Source organism: Haemaphysalis longicornis, unplaced genomic scaffold (assembly GCF_048455015.1).
Source record: "Haemaphysalis longicornis isolate Haplotype H1 unplaced genomic scaffold, Haemaphysalis longicornis Haplotype H1 scaffold_10, whole genome shotgun sequence".
Lineage (NCBI taxonomy): Eukaryota > Metazoa > Arthropoda > Arachnida > Ixodida > Ixodidae > Haemaphysalis > Haemaphysalis longicornis.
In genome coordinates this window covers 63532476-63552485 of record NW_027526204.1, presented here as the reverse complement: position 1 = coordinate 63552485, position 20010 = coordinate 63532476, and the positions used below count along the sequence as shown (strand labels likewise).

The window sequence follows — 20010 nt, the reverse complement described above, 5'->3', positions numbered from 1 at the left end:
GAACTTGAAGGCTCTCGGCAATCTCGTGACTGGGTGAAACACTGCACAGCAATGTTTTGACATGAGGGATTCTGTGGAAACCGTGCTCTTCTGGGAGACGTGGTAGCAGTCGGATGACAGGGCAGGCATTCATAGGGTATTAATGTAGTAGTGGCGTTGTGCGAAAGCATTCGAGTCAGTCTATTTTCATGAGACGAGATGGAACATCCTGAGACAAAAGTAATCTCCCACAATGGAACTGTTTTCAATCATAATTAAAATTGGTTCTGAATGTTGTTTCACTTTTTTTTTGTTCACAACAATTTCTTTACAAATTGTGATCGCTTTCGAAATGTTTGCTCCCTGCATTGCTAGGAAGATAAGTATGGTGGCGGGAAACATTGTACAGTCGAACACGGATATATCGAACTCCAAGGGGATCACGAAATAGTTCGATATATGAAAAATTCGATATAAAAAATATGGGCTCTGAGACCTCACCTATGGCGAACGATCACTTACCGATGGGCGCATTCAAGAATGACAACTAATTCCGCACTCACGACGCAACAGGACGCTTTATTTCCGTGAAAAAAAATCGCTGATCTTGGCCTGCTTCTTCGTCCTGGAAATGAAATTAAAGACGCTGGTCTCAATCTTCTCGAGGCCGTCCAGGTGCGACAGCCCAGTTCCTTCCATGTCGCCGCAACAACGGCGAATCAAGCTGAACGCAGCGGCCACTTCACCCGCGGAGTACGATCGTGTAGCCGCCTCCTCGTCCGGACGATCTTCACCACTCGTGCTATCGGCCCGGGTTCCTGCGACCGCAGCTACAATATCTTCGTCACCGAGGCTCGAAACAGCCCGAACATTGGTGTCAGCGTTCACGAAGTCGTCGGCAGACACTCCGGCTGGAACAGCAGCCGGGAAAAGGGACGACAACTCAGGAAACGTGTCGCCCATGCACTCGTCGTCGTAGTCGCCATCTTCGCAAGCTTCGGAAAGTTCGGCCGTCACAAAGCCTGACTTCCGGAAGCAGTTGGCCACGGTCTCCTCTTTCACGCCGTTCCAAGCGCTTGTCATCATATGTATGGCTCCCAGCAGGTGAACCTTAAGCTCGGTGCCCACGCGGAGGTTCATCAAAAGCCTATCGAGGAGACGCCTCCTGTACCCGACCTTCGCCATGCCCGCCCATTTTTACACATCCTCCTCAACCTCAATCGGGGGTGCAGCGACCGCCGAAGAGCACCTACCAGCTCCCGCGGCGTTCGATATACCCGATGTCGGGAAAAATACGGTTCGATATAAACGTACAAATTCCTATACTTTTACACAGAATTTTCAAGGGGATAATTCATGAGTTCGATATAGACAATAATTCGATATACCTGTGTTCGATATATCCGTGTTCGACTGTATTGGTATTTTATCGTGTGACATTATTACAGTTCGTGATATTGGTCTGAAAAAACTAAATTGCACCAGTTTTAAAACAAAATGGTTTACGTTAGCCTAGCTTTCTAAGTGTCATCGCATTTTCTGGAAGTGGCGTGGAGGTACCAAAAAAGTGGTACCAAGGTCCCTCTTGAAAGCATTTCAGAGCCCTGAATGTGCTCTGTGATAACTGTTCAGCTTGAAACCGAATGCTGCAGAAAAATGTAGATGCCAAATGCCTGCATGTACATCTTGCTCCATCCTTTTGCGCTTAGATCTCCCCGTGCCTCCTGAAAATTTACATGGCTGTACCGAACAGGTTGGATCACTGGGCTGGGTCACAAAACGCTGGGCCTTCATTTTGCTCTGGGCAGCCACTACCACTGTACTCTCTCTCTCTGTCTCTCCTCACACCTCTGCCTCTCTCCGCATCTGCAACCTGGCCTGCAGAAAGGCACTGTTTTGGGGGTCGGGGGCAGGTTTTGTGCTCTCCGGAGGGGTGGTGGAAGCACTCCCCCTCGAGGATGAGAGAAAGGGGTTGTGGGGGAGGGGTCTCCCTGGCGCCCTGACCCCCTGGCGGCTACAGCCTCAGGCGTGACATCGCGTTGTAGGTTGAACTTCGGTGGTGCCCGCAGCAGCAGCAGCAGCTCAGGACAGGCAATCCGTCGGAGGTGCAAGCGGGGGAACAGGAGCCGGCAAAAGTGAGAGAACGGGTGAGAGGGGGGAGGCGTCACCATCTGCATGGGCCTTGTGATTTGGGGGTGATTGGCCGACTGTCTTCCGTTGGGGCTGCCACGAGCTGAAGCGGGGGAGGAGGACTGGCCACCTTTCGTGGCGTTGCGCCCTGTGCGCAGCTGCTGTTGCGTGCATCGTGAAATGGCTTGCGAGTGGGCTGGGCTTTGGCGAGTGGCATGTTGGTGGGAACATGGCGGTGTGGTCTTGACTGAATGCGGTGGGGCTTCGCGGTATGTGTATGATGGGAATCGCATAAAATAAGAAAAAGCATTCAGACCCTGCCTGAAGTGAAGCACTGCAAGAAGGGGGTGCTTAGTCATTGAAGGGGGAATTTTTTGGTTTCACTTGCCGGCATTGTTAACAGCGGAGCTTTTGTAGGTGGAGCCTTTTCATCCGTCTGCTGTAGGTCGTGCGTCACGCAGGGGTAGGGGCAGTTTTCCCAGACCCACGGTTAGAGGGCGCAGTCGTCTCGCAGGGGCGGGTTGCTCTCCTCCTGCTGCTGACGTCCAGGTGCCGATTGCTTTGCGCGAACCGTACAATTTGCGTGGCAGCGGCGCTGCCTTTCTCGGGCGAGCGCCCGGTGACGTTAGAGTTCACACAGGGGAGCTACAGCTGCATTGTCAGCAGATTTCACACTAGATGGTACTGAGTTTACCGTCCTTCTAATGTACGCCGCCAGATTAGGCGAGACGCCGCTGTTGGCCGGAATGTAGGCTGGGCGAGAAAACGGGGCAAGTAAGTGCTGCGGCGCCGTTGCACCTGCTGTGAGAAAGGGAGAAGTGCATCATCAGTGTCCGAAGTTGTGGACGGAGCCTGCATACAGTGGTGTGTGTGCAGAGGGATTGAACATTGCTTCTGCAAAGACAGTTTTGTGCTGTGCCACCCCTGTCCAGCCACATTCATCCGTGTGGCCAGCATTAAAGGGGCCACGAAGACAAGTTCAATTTGTTAGGAAGACTGGTTTGCCCCCATCAAAAGTGAGGCCAATGTTATCGCAATCTTCGAACAAATAAGTGAGGTATTAGTGAAAACGTGGCAACTCCCCGTACACTTTCGGGCGACTTCTCCACGACGGCACGGAATCTTGCTTGTGCAATTGGCGGTTGCTGAACTATGCCGAGAAACGTGATGGGACGATTCTAGTGGGCCCTCCAGTTGCACTTGGTTGTATCGCTCGAATACTAACGTGCAGTTAACACACTGATGTCGATAGGTTTCTAGTGGTGGCCTGCGTGACGTCACTGCTGCATGAAATTTGGAAGTTTTAGGTGCGGAGTACCTTAGGACCGCACAATGTCCGTCCGCGTCCGTGCGCGTAGCATTTACAATCGCAAAAAATCGAACAGGCACCGGCAGGATTCGAGCCTGTGTCTGGTAGACCAGACAGAGTTAGTGTCAGTCGTCTTACCCATTGGGCTACGACCGTGAGCTAGTACCCGAGAGTCAAACGGCTTACTCCCTCGCCTGTAACGGTGCGGAGTACCTTACGATCTCCGAATGCCCGTCCACGTCCATCTGTGCGCACAAGCTAAAATCAAGCGAAATTCTATTTGGGCCGTGAGTTGCAGTTTCATTTAGCGAATAATCAGGGTGCAACTCACGGCTCAAATCGAATGACGGTCGGGGCGCAAATCGGATGTCATTTCGAGTCCCCATACTCCGCAGCCTCGCCATTATCCGCGGAGTGGAGATGCTGCCATTTATTTTCAGTACTTTTTGTGTTTCTTTGGGTTAAAAGCGTCTTTGGTGGCTTGAATGGAGCTCGGCGAGTTCCCAGAAGCTAGTTCTTTTGTATAGAGCGAAGCTGTGTTTTGTCTTCATGGCCCTTTTAGCAGCATGGCGCACGCAGTGGCGGTGTGTGCGTGCCCTTTCGTTCCAGTGGGCAGTGGGGCACTCGGGTGTGCTGTTCCTCCTCCCCCCTTGCAGGTGAGCCTGTCCGAGTACAGGCAGCGCATGCGCGAGACGGCCAGGGGGGGAGCCGCCTCCACCTCCTCTGCGCCGCCCTCACACCCGCCCTCCTCGTCCTCTGCGATGGCCACCCCTGCGGCCAGCCAGGTGCCCAGCCTGGCTGCCCTCGGCCTGCAGGACGCCCTGGCACTGCCCGCCATCAAGGGTGAGCGCCGCCTCCTCCACTGCGTTCAGCTTTCGGGTGGGATCCCCCTCGGTAGGAAAGATCTGTGCGAGGGGTTGCCGGTCCTTGCCCGATCGGTGCAGGGCTGTTTGCCTCACGGTAAACTGACCTTGAGCTCTTCGGCTGGTCTTGGGGTAAGGATATAGTCGAACCCACTGTGGTGACTTAGTGGGTAACTAAGGCGGAGAACTAGGATGCGGGTTCGATTCCCGGCCGCGGCAGTTGCCGCTTTGCTGGTGGAGGCGAAAACCAAAAGTGCCCGTGTGTACGAGATTTCGGCGCGCATTATATCCCCAGGTGGTCAGAGGTAATCTTGAGTCCTCCACAACGGCACACCTTATTGCCTGCGTTGCGTCGGCGCATTAAAATCCTACAATCCAAGGATAGAGCTGAAGGCAGCACAAAACCAGAACAAATAATGAGCAACGGCCGGCAAACAAGTGGGAAGGAAGTTTTCTCGGAGACACTTGGACGGCAACTACATTGCAGGCATAACGCTGTATACGGGAAACCTCTGAAAGCTAGGTGCAGTCGGTGTAGTGGATAAAAAAGGAGCTGTGTGAAGACTTGGCTCATGCGGTAGTGTGTACTGACTTACTATTGTGCGGGTAACAAAATCCTACAATGGAGCAGCCCTGCTATGCAGTCACTGAGTCGGCACATTTTCTAGGCGTTTGAGGCTTGTGGAAGTAAGGCGAATAAGTTTGCGTCTTCTTTTGCTGTGTTGTTTTTGCTACCACGATTGATGTGTATGATTAGGATTCTGCTGCTGTAGCCAGTGCTCACTACTGCCATCGGATGCTCCAGTCCTTCAGTGGCCAGTTGCGCCAACAGAGGAGTCGGGGGCTGTTTGCTTGAGTCAGGTCCAATAATCCTGTACTTGTCGCGTGTAGGCACTGCTGTATCGCGGATAATGTGGTCACAGGCTGGATGGACGGTGGTGCGTCTCACAGGTAGGGTCGCTGCCTAAAGTTCCTCTAGCTTGAAATTCTACCCCACGAACGTAATAGCCTAGTGTCCGATCCGTTCAGATGCACATTTCCAGCTTTGTCTCCTTGCTTCCCGCATGTAGTTCCCATCACAGGGAGGGTGCACAATCAGCGTGGGAAAAACACAGCACAAAAAAAAAAAGGAACGAGAAGTAGACAGGACAGGACCGGTTCCTTTTTTTGTGCTGCATTTTTTTTTTTTTTTTTTTTTTTTTCGCGCTGATTTTCAATTTTGATTGTTCACCAACTCGCCCAAATCACAGTCCTCTTGGACAAATGCTCAAACGCGCAGGCAAGTTACTGGCAAGCTGCTTGCCTCTGCGCCAGGCTCGCTCTGACTGCGCTTGTCGTTTCTGTGCGTTTGGGCAGCCGACCTCCTCGGGGTCCCCTCCGGAGGTGCCCCCCCTCCGCCTCCCCCTCCTCCTCCCTCCTCGGCCCGAGGTGGCGGCGCAGAGGACGACGAGTCGTGGCCCCAGCGCGAGCGTCTGAGCCAGCGGCTGCGCCGGGAGTTTGGGCTCCTGGACGACGACTCGGACACCGAGCGGGGCAGCGGGCATCCGGCCGCCACGGCGGGTGAGCTCGCTCCCCCATCCTTTTCTGCCGCCTCCGCTTGGGGGAGGAAGGGTCTGTAGCGGTAGCTCTCTCTGGCCAAGCGACCGAGTGCCGCACTCGAAAGTGAGCCCCGTCCTCGGAGAGTTCTTAATGGGCCGTGCATGACAATCCGACTCTTGCACTGTGGGAGCCTGACCAGCACCTCGTGGCAGTGTGAGCCTTTTGCAGCCAGAATCGCATGCGTGTGCGTGTGCCCGCAACTTTGCCGGGCAGCCCCCCGTGAGCTTCTGTGTGTGTGTTTGCGGGTGGTGCGTGCAGGGCCTGAGAGCAGCAGTGGCCCCGTGCCACCACCACCACCGCCGCAGCAGCCGCCCCTGATGGCAGCGCCTCCTCCGATGGGACTGCCCTACGCCCACGGATATTTGCCTGTGCCACCAATGCAGGTGGGAATGAGAGCTCACTGTTTTTTCTCCCTCTTCTGTGATGCATCGAACCATGCTCTCTCTCTCTCTCTCTCTCTCTCTCTCTCTCTCTCTCTCTCTCTCTCTCTCTCTCTCTCTCTCTCTCTCTCTCTCTCTCTCTCTCTCTTTTTTTTCCTCCAAGTGTCAGAGTGCACCTGGCTGTCTGGTGTATGTTTGAAGCAAAGCACTTGTCCCCATCTCTTTGTTTTCTATGCCAGACAGGCTATCTATCTGATTGGAAGAGCGTTGCACCCGGTCGTCACGAGTCTTGAATGTTTGATCACCAGTGTTCTCGATCTGATTCAACAGTTCCGTAAAGAATTACGTTTGAAGATAAATGCTCACAGGACAAGCTTTGCAGCCGTCTTTTCACCAGCGTTTTGTGTTTGCACGTCACTTCAGTGACTGCTTGTTTGGTGCATGTGTTTTCTTTAAGTTCAGTGCCGAGCACAAGTTTACTTCAGTGAACTTCATTTCGTGAAGCGCCTTGCGTCGTCTTTGGCTTCGTGAAATTATAATGGGCCCAGTGATACGAGCCTTGAGGTTGGGTAACAACCAAGAATCTCGGGTACCTGAAACTGTGAGGGTAAACAAAATGGGGGTTTCACCGGTTACTGTGGCAGAAATGAAGGTTCTTGCTATCTGCGAGAGTTGTGGCCTTTGATTGGCACAGAGGTCACTCACTCAGCACTGCGGAGACATGCCAGTTGTTGAGCACTTGCAGACATTCCTGCGCACGCTGTTTCGTAGCCGCAGGAAAGGATGGCAGCTGGTGAGGTAGTGGTGTACAGTGGCTTCATCCGTACAGTGCATAAAGATAGCTGCCTCCTGTGGCTTTGGGTCATTTTTAATGTTTGTGCAAGTGGGGCGAGCTGTTGAGTCCTTCATGCTTTGTTCCCAGAAGCAGTGAGTCACCGGCACCATTCTGGTTTTGCACATCATTCTGATGCAGGGGATCTTGGAACCCGCTATCCCTGAGCGCATATAATTGAGTGGAGAGTACAGTTGCACGAACCCGCCACGGCGGCGACGTTTCTCATGGAGGCGAAAAGCAAAAAAACGCACATGTGTACGAGATTTCAGCGCACGTTAAAGATTCCCAGGTGGTCAAAATTAAACCAGAGCCCTCCACTACGGCGCACCTCATCGCCTGCATTGCGTCGGCGCATTAAACCGTACAATCAATCAACAGTTGCGTGAGGGGTGTAGGTGGTAATGTGAGAAGACCAGTGCATGTGGGGGGCACCAGTGCGCACACGCATGTTGGGTGGTAGACGAGGCATTGCAGCAGCGAGGGTATGGGTGGATGTGACACGGTGTCCTTCGCTCGGTGCAGGTGAGCCCCTTCGGCCCACCGCTGACAGCCCTGCGGCCACCCCTGCTGCCAGCTGCGCTCCTGGGTGGGGCACCGCCACCGCCACCGCCTCACCCGGGCCTCCCACCTGCACATCGACCCCCGCCGGGGTACTTCCACCACAGCTAGGCGACATCACAGTGGTCAGACTGGACTCGGACAAGTGCGTGACTGGTGTTGAACGGTGGAAAGTGGTGGATGAACCACCCCGGTGTCGAAATGACCTCCAGTGACGGGAACGGTGGCCCCCTCCTGCTCTGCAGGAAAAGCACAGCCCGTCTCCCCGGTGGGCCGAGGTGTGACGGCGGTGCGCGTTGTGTGTGACGCTGCGCAGGGCACCTCGTCGGGGCGAGAGGACGCTCGGAACGATGAGACACCCGGCTGCTCCGGTGGACGGGGAGTGGGGACTCTCCAGCTCCTCCCTGGAATACGCATGTGCGGGGGGACACAGGGAGGAGGGTGGCCCAGAAGTGCGTCGTCCATCCATCCAGAAGGGCGGCTTCTTGGCAAGCCTGCCGTGTACATAGGGGAGGAGGCCCACGACCACGTTGTTGGCCGGTGATGCCCCGCACCTTCCCCTGCGCAGTGCAGGGCGCTCGTGTTGTACCATAGCTTCCTCCTCCCCCTGCCCACATCTTCTCTTTTCCTGCTCTGCTCCTGCCATCAGTGTGCGTCACCCTTGCTGCCCAGCCTGCCTCCAACTGGTGTGAGGAAACGTGTCGTCGCAGGAGACTCTGACTGCTGCTGTGGCAGTAGCCTGTTTGCCGGAGTGCGGCTCGCCTCATCTGGGCACTGTTGGAAATGGACTGGCAAGAGTTTGGGCCCCGAGTGCGTGGACACCTCTCATCTCTCTTCAGTGCTCTGCCTGCGTGCAGTTGTGGGTGGCTGCCTCATTTTCCGGTTTGAAGCCAGGCGCCCCTTTGGACACTGTTTACAGTGCTGAGGATCTTGGCCACTGTCTTCAGTGGTAGACCCCGGTAACATGCAGGGGGCAGAGGCCCCACCCGTGCAGGTGTCTCCGTGTACATACAGTTGCGAGAGTGTGCGCCATCCCACCACATCTGGCCCCCGGTTAACCAAACTAGTCCCCAGTTGTCGCTTCTCCTGTCTTCTTCTCCTTTTGCACATAGCTTCTTCGCTGTGCCTATTTGAAAGGGACGTAGGGTGTGCAGCCTTGTCCTTTATGCGTGCGCAGTACGCAGCGGCATCTGTCCGGACGCCGTGCACGTCTGGTTGTAAATGCTGGCGAATGGCATCTCCACAGTTGCGTCGATTCTTCGAGTGCACGCCAGTGGCCGCGCTATTAGCCGACAGCAGCCGTTACGAGTGGCCGCTCTCTTGAGCATTTTCAACCAGAGTTGCACATCCTGGCTGCGGTTTGGCGGTTCTGCAAGAGTACGGTCCCTCGTGTTGCCTCGCTTGCAGCGTCCCAGCCGGTTTCTTTGCGATGTTGCATGTTGCGGGTGTGTGTTTGCCGCCACCACATACCCGGCCCTGCTCTCACCCGTCTGGTGTCACACATCCATCTTGTACATAGCTATACATAGCTGCTGGCATATCCCAACACGTCTTTGTCCGTGGACTGTCGGTGTTGCTCGAACAGAGGGATGGGGGCCTGCTTTAGCTTGCCGCTGCACTCTGTAGTTTGGATTTCACGAGGCAGGCTGTCCTCCTTGCTGCAGTGGTGCTTGGTTACTCAACGATGCAGGACATTCTTTGTTGTTCACCCCCCCCCCCCCCCCCCCTTTTTTTTTCTTTCTAGCATGCTTTGTTCAATGCACAAGCGCGACCAGAAACTTGGTGCACATTTTATACTCTCTAACGTCTTGGAACTGTAGGTCACTAGCATAAGCAGCAATTTTGTAGCTGAAATTTAGCTAACATGCCCTGTCGTGCATTGTCTTGTTACCGCATTTGGAAGCCCCAATTTTTAATGATCACTGGACCTGTTCAAGACCCAATTTTTCATGTTCACTCGGCCTGTTCATTTGTGTTTGCGATGCAGAATTGAGCTGCGTTTGACGCCAAAGATTTGACTGCGCTGCATTCTTCGCCCGCATTTTCCGTTTTTTCGCGCCGGCTATACGAGCTGCATGAACAGTACGTTTGGGAAGCGGGGACGGGGTTTCGGAGTTTCAGTGGGCCCCCGATCGAGCGACACCGGCAGTCCCTCTCTCTCACCCCCGTGGTGTCTCCCAGCCTCTCTGTACACTACTTGCGGCATGTGTCTCCCTGTGGGTGTGAATGTGTGGCATGCCTCTGTAAATACTGTACATAAACTGTGAACCCTGCGTTCGCTGGCACCGGCCGGCACGGATGAAGTCCCCGGTCTTCGTGGTGCTGTCGCTGTTGCGTGCGCGGTTCTGCAGTTATTGCCACTACATGCGGGGATGGGGAAAGGGAAAAAGCATATTGCCTCGTGCCACCCCATGTTACGTTGGTGTTTTTCAGGTGACAAAACTTGTACAGGATGTATGTGGTTTTAGTTGTGTACGCCAGCTGGACTGGTCGGATGGGACTGGAGCACAGCGTCTGTAATTATTGTGGCTCCACGAGGGGGGCAGTTAGTTGCATTGGGTTTCTTTTTTTTCTCCTTCTTTTTACGTCTCGGTTGATGTAAGCTGGGTGGTTGCAAGCGTTGTAGATAGTGGCTGTTGTGATGCGTACAATGGTGGGAGGAACTTGTGCGTTGCTCAGGGGTTTTTTTAGTTTTTGACAAGCGCCGCACGCGCTTGTTTTCCCGTTTCAAGGCAAAGCACATATGCACCACCACACTGTGTGCCCTTTTCATTACAAGTGCCCAGCATAAACTGCGTAGATTTCTTTCGGTTGACTTTTTATGCTTGTCCACTTCATTAAATAAGTTCGTCCCCTCAGTAATTGTACATCAAGGCGCGTCAAGAATGTAAAGGTACGTTACACGGTTTTGAAACTGTGGATATATCGTTGCGTTGTAATAAAGTTCATGCTTGGCGTTGCGCCAGCGCCTCAGTGACGAGAAATGTTTGTTTGCGGGTCAGCATAGCACTCTCACCCTTAAGGCGCACAGAGACAGTATTGTGGTTGTATCACATTCTACAGTTTTTTAACCATGGTGGCAAACCACCACCGGGGTTCGAGCTGGGAACTGCGTTTTTATTCTTCCGTTATAGCTGCGATGTGAGCTGCTCTGGTCCCATTCCGATGACAGTGGTGCGAGCTCCGAGACGCTGGTTGCTTTTATCATTTCTTTTCCATGTGTTGCCAAGTGGTCCCTTCTTTTTAGAGCCCGCCACTGGAGGCACAATTTGACTGCGAGGGGGGGCACTCCCGACACATTTTCCTCGATTGCCTCTTCTTTGTTTTTAATGACCCTTCCTCTCCCATTGTATAGGACACGTGAAACCAACGACGACGGGGAGATTGTGTGATAACTTATTTTATTACCCTGGGATCATCCCTGGCCCTCCTGCTCAGGTCTGCAGTGGTTCCCCCCCCTCTTCCCCCGTCCCCATAGGGTGCTGTACGGTTTACTGAAAAAGAAAATTGTTTGATAAAACTTGATGTTAAAGCATGTACAGGCTATGCTGGTGGTTTGTGAAGCATTGGCATGCGAAGAGCAAGACTGCTGCTGTAATCTGGCATTGTTGCACCAGGTCTCTCCCGAGATTGTGTTTGTGGAAGGGGAGGGCGGGGGGTCTTCCGTTGCAAACCTGGAGTTCTGCGACTTGTGTTCTTCCTCCTTTCCCCAAAGCTGTAAATAAACGAGGCTACTTTCTTCAACCTTGTGTGGCTATTTTATCATACAGTCTCCCTACACTTCCCATGGGTGCTTCAGTGGAGGGTGACCAGACACTGCCCTGCATGTTCGCAGGCTGGTAAGTGGGTGCAAGAGACCGGGGAACACGTCTCTAAAGAAAGCATGAGCTGTTGGTCTAATCGCCTCAAAGAGTAGACTGCAAGCCTTGGGACAGTTTTAAAATGCGAAGCATTCTCGTGTTCTTGGTGAATGCCTTTTCGTTCAGTTGTGTGGCCAGTATGGCCGCTTGCCAAACACATTTTGAGACACCAGTTGCTTCCAGGGACTCCACGCACGGTTTTTAAAAAAGGCTGCCAACTGGGCCACTGTGAAGTTTTGCTCGGTGGCGTCTTTCGTGGTAAATGAGGTAATCTTGCCAACAGAGCCCCACACGCAAGGACAGTGAATGGTAGGTTCCAATTATGGCACTTTAGGTGTCTCCTCTACGTAGAAAGAATGACTGCTGCGACTGACACTGGGCAAACTGGCAGCTTCCCGTAGCACTATGGAGCCATGAGGAGTGTGTGCTTCGGGGAGCTACTAGATGCTCGGGCTCATTTTGCTGTTGTACCTAGGTGAGCCATTTCGTAAGTCTGCTGTAGGTCGTGCGTCACACAGGTGGCCTTGCAGAAGCCTGTACCCAGACCAACCGATGGAGGGCACAGTGGTTTTGCAGGCAGGGTTCTAGGAGGGAACCAGCTACTGCTGACGTTCAGCGGCCCATTCCCTTGTGCAAACTGTAGAATTTCCGCGGCTACGGCGCTGCCTTTTCCCACGAGTGCCGTTGATGTTCAGGATCCACAACTTTATTGTTATATCAGATTTCACACTGGATGAAACTGGGTCTAATTTTTTGCTTTTTCTCTTGGCCTGCTTGCATTTGAAAGCCATGTTGGGCGAGTTGGTTTTTCGTTGCGATAAAAATTGCTGGTTGGGATAGAGGACACGGCAAGAACACTGTGTCCCATTTTTCTGCTGTGTTCTTCATCCCTCCAGCACCTATGTTCCATGCACACATGAAATTTTGGGGCCATCCACTGTTCAACATGCCAAATTTTTTGCCTCAGGGGGGCACATAAGATTTTTGGCTGGATAAAATGTCGCACAAGCGAGAATTGTACCCAGTGATGCATTGTCGGTTTATTGACTTATTACAGCAAAATTTCATTTGCCTTTCTGACGGCTTTTTGAGAGGGTGCTGCTGCTCCTTGGCTGAAAGTGCTGCTGGGTGCTGGCCGCTCGTCCACGACTGCCAAGGGAACGAGCATCCTGGGTTTCGCACAAAACCACCAGATGACTTGCTGCTTTCCGCAAATACCGGCTGCTGCCGCAGCAGTTCACTGTAGGCTCAAAGTGGTGGAGCCTCTGCCAGCTCGTACCCAAAGAATGTGCTGGAAAGTGTGCAACAGGAGCACTTTAATGCACCAGCAAGTACAGTGAAACATGCGCACACCACGGATGTAACGCTGGGTATGGTGGCTCGAAGAGGTAGTCGGGGTGGCAGTATTGAAAGATGACGAGCGTTGTGAGAACTACGCCCAGGAGCGACAAGCGGAACAAAAATGCCACAGTGCCTGTGTAATCATCTCGGACGGTGCTACTTGAAATGCGGCGTGTGGTTCAGAATGCTGATTCTATTAAGATTAGTGATTGTTTGTCAAAGTTGCTCGCTATCCAAGAGCCACGTTTTTAACAGCAGAGCTATTTAGGCCGACACAAAAACCTGTCCGGCGTAGACAGAAAAACCCTATCACACGTGAGCACGTCGTGCCTTGCGGCAACTGCCCGGCGTCCCTGGCGTGAGGTGCCGGGCACGACCTTCGCACAGTGGCTTTAGCAAGAAAAAGTTCACCGAAGCCTGCACTCATGCATAAGACAAATGGCAAAGCTGTTGTAGGTAAGCATTGCCGGACACACAGTTAAGTTTCAGTATCATTGTTTATTCCCATAGTTTGCGATGCTAGTAATCGTCGTTTATCTTCGCGGCGAATGGTGGATACATCCTCGGCATTGTAGACTTCCACCAGCTCTTCGTTATCGACCCGAGGCAGCAATGGCAGGATCTGCAAGTCGTCTCGGGAAGGAGTGGCACATTCGTAGCCATGTCTCCAATTATTTATAATGGCTTTTAGAGAATGAGGCAGCCAAGGTGGACTTTCCCAAGCACAGTGTCTTTTCAACTTTAGCATCAGCGCGTGGGGTTTTTTTTTGTTTTTTTTTTTTTTTTTAGCGATTGCACGTGCAGTGCCAGGGACTCGACGGTTGCTGCGAGGCACGCGCTCACGAGCGCTCGGCATTTTCTTGATATTTTTTCCCGGCAACGGCGAACGGCCATGGTAGTAGCAACAGCTCCACTGTTAAAAAAATGAGCGTGCGTGAGCACGTGCCTTGCAGCAACCGCCAGGCATCGTTCAGGCTTTCACGTGAGCTTACACTGCATCAGGAGCTCCCGCCTTCGTCGTCATCGTCGTGTACCAACCGGTGCGCTACGGTCCCTTTTATTCTCGGGACCATAGGCGCGCCGAAGACAATGATGACGAATCTGTCAAGTTACCTTTCATGTGGCCCTTGAAGTGATAAACGCCGGTGCACATGGAGTGAGGCGATGGCAGTAGTTAGAGAAACATCGTCCGCCTATGCCTCGGTCTATAGCTGCCCGTGGCTCTACTCTTGTTGGTTCATCTCCTGCTGAAATCATCGCGTCTGCAATGGAAAAAAGCCAGGCTAAAATGTATGTGCATGCCATGGCAGAACTCTTGGCTGCTCATACAGCCCATGTATCTCAGACTGTCTCCATTGTGTGGCGGAGCCGTACAAAGCGACTCAACTGGCGGGTCCAGTTCTAAATTCGGCTGGGTCACTGAACCAGCACCCTTTGGGTGAGTCTGGTCTCCCGGAATCATCCACCCATTTTCATCTCTACAGCCCTGCAGTCTCCTGAACTTCCAGAGCACAGCCAGCACTCACCATCCTCTCCCCCAATAGTGTGCACTTTTCACCTCAGTCCTGCTCTGGACGTGATCCTATTTCCTCCAAAGTCGTACCTCGAAAGCCCTATTTTCGTCAATCCTCTAATATTAGTCCTGGCAACAAACCTATAGTGCCAATACTGTGAACTCTTCAGCGGACATGGAGTATCAAACAGTTCCGTTTAAAATAACTGAATCTCCATCAGCGGATTCACTACAATCCTCCCCAAAACAAAAAGCAAAGGAACGTTAAGGTGTTCCCAAAACACACAACATTTTGGAGGCAGCAATGGTGGCCATCAATTTTCCATTGTCGCTTCGGATACTACGTCAGAATTGCTGCTCTGTCATTTCAGCTCTCACAGACCTTGACTTCATGGTCTCCAAAGCACAGCCAGATGTTTTGGTACTGCAGGAAACCTGGCTGTCTTTGTGCCGGCCATTTAATTTCCAGAATTATCGAATATTTCGCTCAGACCGACTAACTAGAGTTGGATGCATGGTTACCGTATAATGCAGAATATAGGTCGAGATTTTACAGAAAAGTTGGGGGTTTTCCAAGGCCAATGACGTGTCTGCCTTGCGACAGCGGCGTTAGCTGAAGGGGCAGCTCTTGGTATGCAATGCTCAGAAGACCTCGTTTCATGGGCGCTGCTCTATGCACCTGTGCTGCTGTACAAAGGGGCAAATTTTGTCCGCTAGCGTCATGCGATGTCTCTACAAATGGATACCCCAAGATGTTTGCTGACTGCCAGCACAGACTGGCTGTCGCTCTGGTCTGCACACGGGTGTCCCATGCTTTGCGCTCACTTCACAATGACATGGTCTTGCGAGTGTTTAAGAAGTGCTACATAAGCAATTCCCTGGACTGCACCGAAGACAACCTGCTCTGTGGGCGACAGCGAGCCAGAAGCAGTTATCCGACGATACTTCAGACAGTTTTAAATGAGTAATCTGAGACGAAACAAGTTATAGTCTCAATAAAACAATGGTTGGTACCTAATTTTTTTTTTTTTGCTTTTTTCGGCTACAAGGCAAGGGGGTCTACCTATATTCCACATTATACGGTAATTCTTGTATCATCGAAATTTTGCCATACAGCCCTTATGTCATTTCAATTCATATCCGTAGATTAGGAAATTCTAGCAGTTACATTTAGCCTTTCTTGGTGTTTTGCATTTTCTCTCGTCAGCTCCAGTTTTTCGGAAGGCGTCATTTCCTCCTCTTTTCTCGATGCTGTTTTGTCATCGTGTGAGAAGCTCGTAATTATTTGCAGTTATTTTAATTCACACCATGTCTCGTGGGGGTTCCGCAAAGATTCATGTGGTAGGCGGCTAAGTGGATGAATGAATGATAACAATATGCATTGTTATAACTCTGGTTCGGCAACATTTTTTCGTTGGAAGAGTACCTCAGTCACAGACTTGACTTTTTCTAACTCCGGCAATATCTCTTCGGGGTCTACTTTGGATCACACTAGAAGTAGTGGCCACATTCCCATTGTATTTGAGATAGTGTCCCCTCTAGGTCCTCGTTTTGTGCACATTTTTCCTTTTTGCAATGTACCAAATAGCCCAATTTTCCATTCTCATATGGTTCAGCCGACCAAGCTACACCATATGCAAAGCAAAGTAAAGGTATCACTTCAATCAATTCCATCTGGTAATGAGGAACGCAGGGCAGTTCAAGTTACATCCATCCTTTGGGATGCTGCTAAGACTTCTCAATTCATTATCTCTTCCCAAAAAGATGGCAATAGCCCGTGGTGGAATGAAGATTGCGCACTCACATAAAGTCAGAGGCAGGCGGCTTGGAAGGAAGTTCTTAGAAACTAATGCCCGTCTAACAGGACCAATTACGGATTTGCAGCCGGCATATTCAAACGGATAGTGGCTAAAGAAAAAAAAGTCCATAACACCCAGAAGTTTGCCGCTCTTTCAAAGCCAAAGAATAGGCGATTGCTATGTAAGTTTTTTCTCCCAAGAAAGGTGTTACAAGAGCTGTACAATGAATATTCAGTGGTTCAGTCAACATAGGAGCCTATTGAAGCGCTTGAACAAATTGCACAGGAACTTAAATCTCGCTTTGCTTCTGTTTCTTCCGCTCCTTTAATCAGAGAACTTTCTAATGTTGTCTTCAACTCTGTAACAATGCCCTAATTGGCTGCCGTCGTTTCACAGCTGTCTGTGGCTGCCCCACAGGCCAGATGGCATTAGTTTTTATTTGCAGAATCGCGTAAAGATTTACTGAACGTAGTAAATACATTGCTGAAAAATAGCTGACTACCTCTGGAATGGAGACTTACTAAGATAGTGCCATTGCTGAAAAACGAATGTTTCAGTTATGTCCCAGATAACATCAGGCCTACTTCCTTAACTAGCAATTTGGTAAAGCTCGTCAAGGAGATACTACGTACACGATCGCCTTATGCGGTTTCTCGAAAGCAACAGTATTTTAAGCTCCACTGAAATTGGCTTCAGACGTGGGAATTCTACTTGGAAGGCTCATGTTGACATCGGAAGTAACAAAATTTCAATATACATTCAGTCCTGGATTGGTGCGATTTTAACTTGAAGGACATTGTTTGGTTCCAAAGATGGCTAATCATCTTTGCAATATCAACAATTCCATGGGGTTCCTCAGGGGTCAGTTCTTTCTCCAGTTCTTTTAAGTGCGAATGCACTTCTTAAGCGAGCCTGAAGCGTCCGCCGCCGTCCGCATAGCAACAGCTGCGGGTGCACGCGCTCCTCGTCTTCCTTGGCAACGGGGGGAGATGGGCACGCGCTGCCTGGCCGCTGACATGGCACATACCCACGTGGGGGATTGGCCAGGAATCTCCTCGTCTTCCTTGGCAACGGGGGAGATGGGCGCGCGCTGCCTGGCCGCTGACATGGCACATACCCACGTGGGGGATTGGCCAGGAATCGGGCGTGAGAAGGGCTAATGCACCCGCTTAAAGGAGTACTGACACGAAATTTCAAAGCTGAGATCCGCTCTAGCAATCAAGTACAACGACAACACAAATAGGTGTCGGTGAATAAATGCATCTTTCTTTCTTTGTAGTTGTGTGTGTGTGTGTGATCTCTCTTTCGCGAACATTACCGAACCGCGCAAATTCAACTCGTGCATTCGCACTTTTACATTCTTCCCCTCGGGGAAATGCGGGGAATTTTTTAACATTCTTCTCAGATCAACTCCGATTATAGATGGTACTATATCAACTTACATTTATGCCGATGATATTGCTTTTTACTCATTGGGCAGAGACTTTCATGACTTGTATCAATGATTAAAAAGCATGCAATCTGGTCGCCCTCATTTATCGTTTCATTTATCGCTTAATGTTGGAAAATGTGCTGTTCTAGTATTTCAGGTTACGATCCCCATATCACTATGCCCATTGTACCAACAGCAATCCATACCTCAAGTTACAGAAATTAAATATCTCAGTATCATTTATGATGACAAGCTTAAATGGCACCCTCATATTAAAGATATGTTGCTGCTAAAGGAGAAACAGCTGCAGGCGTGCTCCACAGGCACTGTAACCACAAATTAGGGTTTCGTAGAGACGCACTGTAAATGATTTGTCGGTGTCATGTTCGCCCAGTATTAGAGTTTGGCTGTAGTCCATTTTCTGGTAGTCCATTTCTGGTTGAGAGAATGACTTTGCGATTTTACTTGGGATTACCAAAATATGTGGCTCATTCTATTTTACACCTTGATGCACGATCTCCTCCTCTGAAGTACAGGTTTCAATTACAGACCGTATTAACCTTTCTCAGATTGTTTGAGCCCACAGTGCACGACGCACAGTTCATTTTTCTTCTGATGCCTGACCTTTTGAGGGCATTCAGTGGCCCCGGTTCCAGCGCCCCCAGCTGGACCTCGTACAGTCATGGCTTCAGCCACTTCATGCAGGCCTGTTTCGTGTCCCCCTCTTTGCATAAGTCTGTCATGTGGAAATTAGTTTTTAATATTTTCTTCCCCCGAATGCAAAGATGTTGCCGGCCTGATTCTTCACTGGTTTGTTGAAGGGTTATTTGACCACCCTTCATTCGCGTATCGTCATTGCTACTGATGCCTCACAAAGTGACGAGAAGGCTGGGGTCAGAATATTTTCTCAGTCCTTCGTTTCTATCGGTCCTTTTCAATTAGGTTACCTTATTATAGTCCTATTTTCCAGGCGAAATTATTTGCAATACTATTATGGCTGTTCAAAGAATTCAGCATAGATTTTCGGATGCGGTAATTCTTTCTGACTGACTCCCTCTCTGGATGTACCACATTAACATTCGAAAAAAGATTCTTCAATTATCCGCACATTCCGGTCATTTGTTCCTCACCAGCTTTGTGAGGTTAGGCTAGTGTGGGTTCCAGGACATGCAGGAAAATTACCCAGTGTGTCTCTTGGTGGGCCGAGGTCGTAGGACGTCCAAATTACAGCTTTCTATTGGAGGCAAGGTTTAGGAGTTTCCAAATATACTTCAGACTTATCGGCAAGATGCCCTTCTCTCTTCTAGGGATTATAATCACCTTCGTCACGTAACCACCATTGTCACGGTGCAGTAATGGCCACAACCTTGCGCTATCGAAAAATGTGGAAGTCACGGGGAAAACTTGCGCCATAGTCGGATGAAGTAATTGAGATCGGGACCTCGAGGTGCGAGACAAATCGCCATGCGAGCCTCACTGACCGCAGCTTCCCAAAGACTGTGTGCGTTTCCGGCCCTTCGCAATGCACCGCTTTCCGCACTGCACTGCGAGCGCAACACGGAGACCGGGCTTCAATCGATCGCCATTCTCCAACGGAAGAATTTTGTTCCAAAGGTGGCTTTTTTAGACCATACCGGGAGGCTGTCGGCAAGCAATGTGTAGTGCACACCAATCTGACTCGGCACACTTGTTCTAAAGCATGTACCATATTTGCACGATTCTAACGCGCACCTTATTTCGCCAAAAGTACCCTTGAAATTTGTGTGCACGTTGCAATCGGGCTCAAAACCGAAATCGTCTTCCAATGTTCCTGGCTTTAGTTTTAATGCTCGCAGGAACTGGATAAGCATCTTTATGAAGCTCAAGGTATTTTTAGTGCCACAGTTGTGTACATCAAATAAAATGTCTTCTGCCAGGCACGTGGTGTCATGTCCTTTATATCAGCATGGTAGGTACGGTGTCAAATTATTTTTCAAATTTTTATAAGCAAACTTTATTGCGCGTTACAATCGGAGGCGCGTTAGAACTGTGGAAATACGGTATCCTGTTGCGTTTACTAGTTGCCTGCATATCGTCACGACGAAACGAGTTAGCCTGGCTGTTTTAAGCTATAGCCGGTCGGAGTGGCGACTCCCAGATTCTTTTCTGGTTTCGCTAGCACATATCAGCTTTGACACGGCGTGGAATGTCTGGTCTCACATTACTTAAAGTGGCTGAAAAGCCTTTCATCGCACCGCCAGCATCCCCAGAGCACTGCCGCTAACCCATCCTTCCTACTCGTGACGACCGCAGAAACCTGGTTTCAGTAAGCACTGCCCGTGTTTCGTTGCACTGCAGGCCTGTATTCTGCACGTTGGCGCAACACCAGAGCTAAGCCGAAGATGCGGCTGCCTTGAACCGGACGCTGCAGCT

At 50.9% G+C, this 20010-nt stretch overlaps 1 protein-coding gene across 4 annotated transcripts in view; it reads left to right on the top strand.

Annotated features, from left to right (window-relative positions):
• Positions 1-11397, top strand: part of LOC144158644 (uncharacterized) — a 60736-nt gene extending 49339 nt beyond the window's left edge. The window contains exons 21-25 of one of the 4 annotated variants that reach the window (XM_077689678.1): positions 2025-2114; positions 4075-4261; positions 5638-5841; positions 6139-6263; positions 7618-11397. In XM_077689678.1, coding sequence (XP_077545804.1) covers positions 2025-2114; positions 4075-4261; positions 5638-5841; positions 6139-6263; positions 7618-7764 — 753 coding nt within the window. In that variant the 3' untranslated portion in view covers positions 7765-11397. Of the gene's footprint in view, positions 1-2024; positions 2127-4074; positions 4262-5637; positions 5842-6138; positions 6264-7617 lie in introns of all 4 variants that reach the window. The other 3 variants (XM_077689677.1, XM_077689679.1, XM_077689680.1) reach the window with 3 other exon arrangements.
• Positions 11398-20010: the final 8613 nt, after the last annotated feature.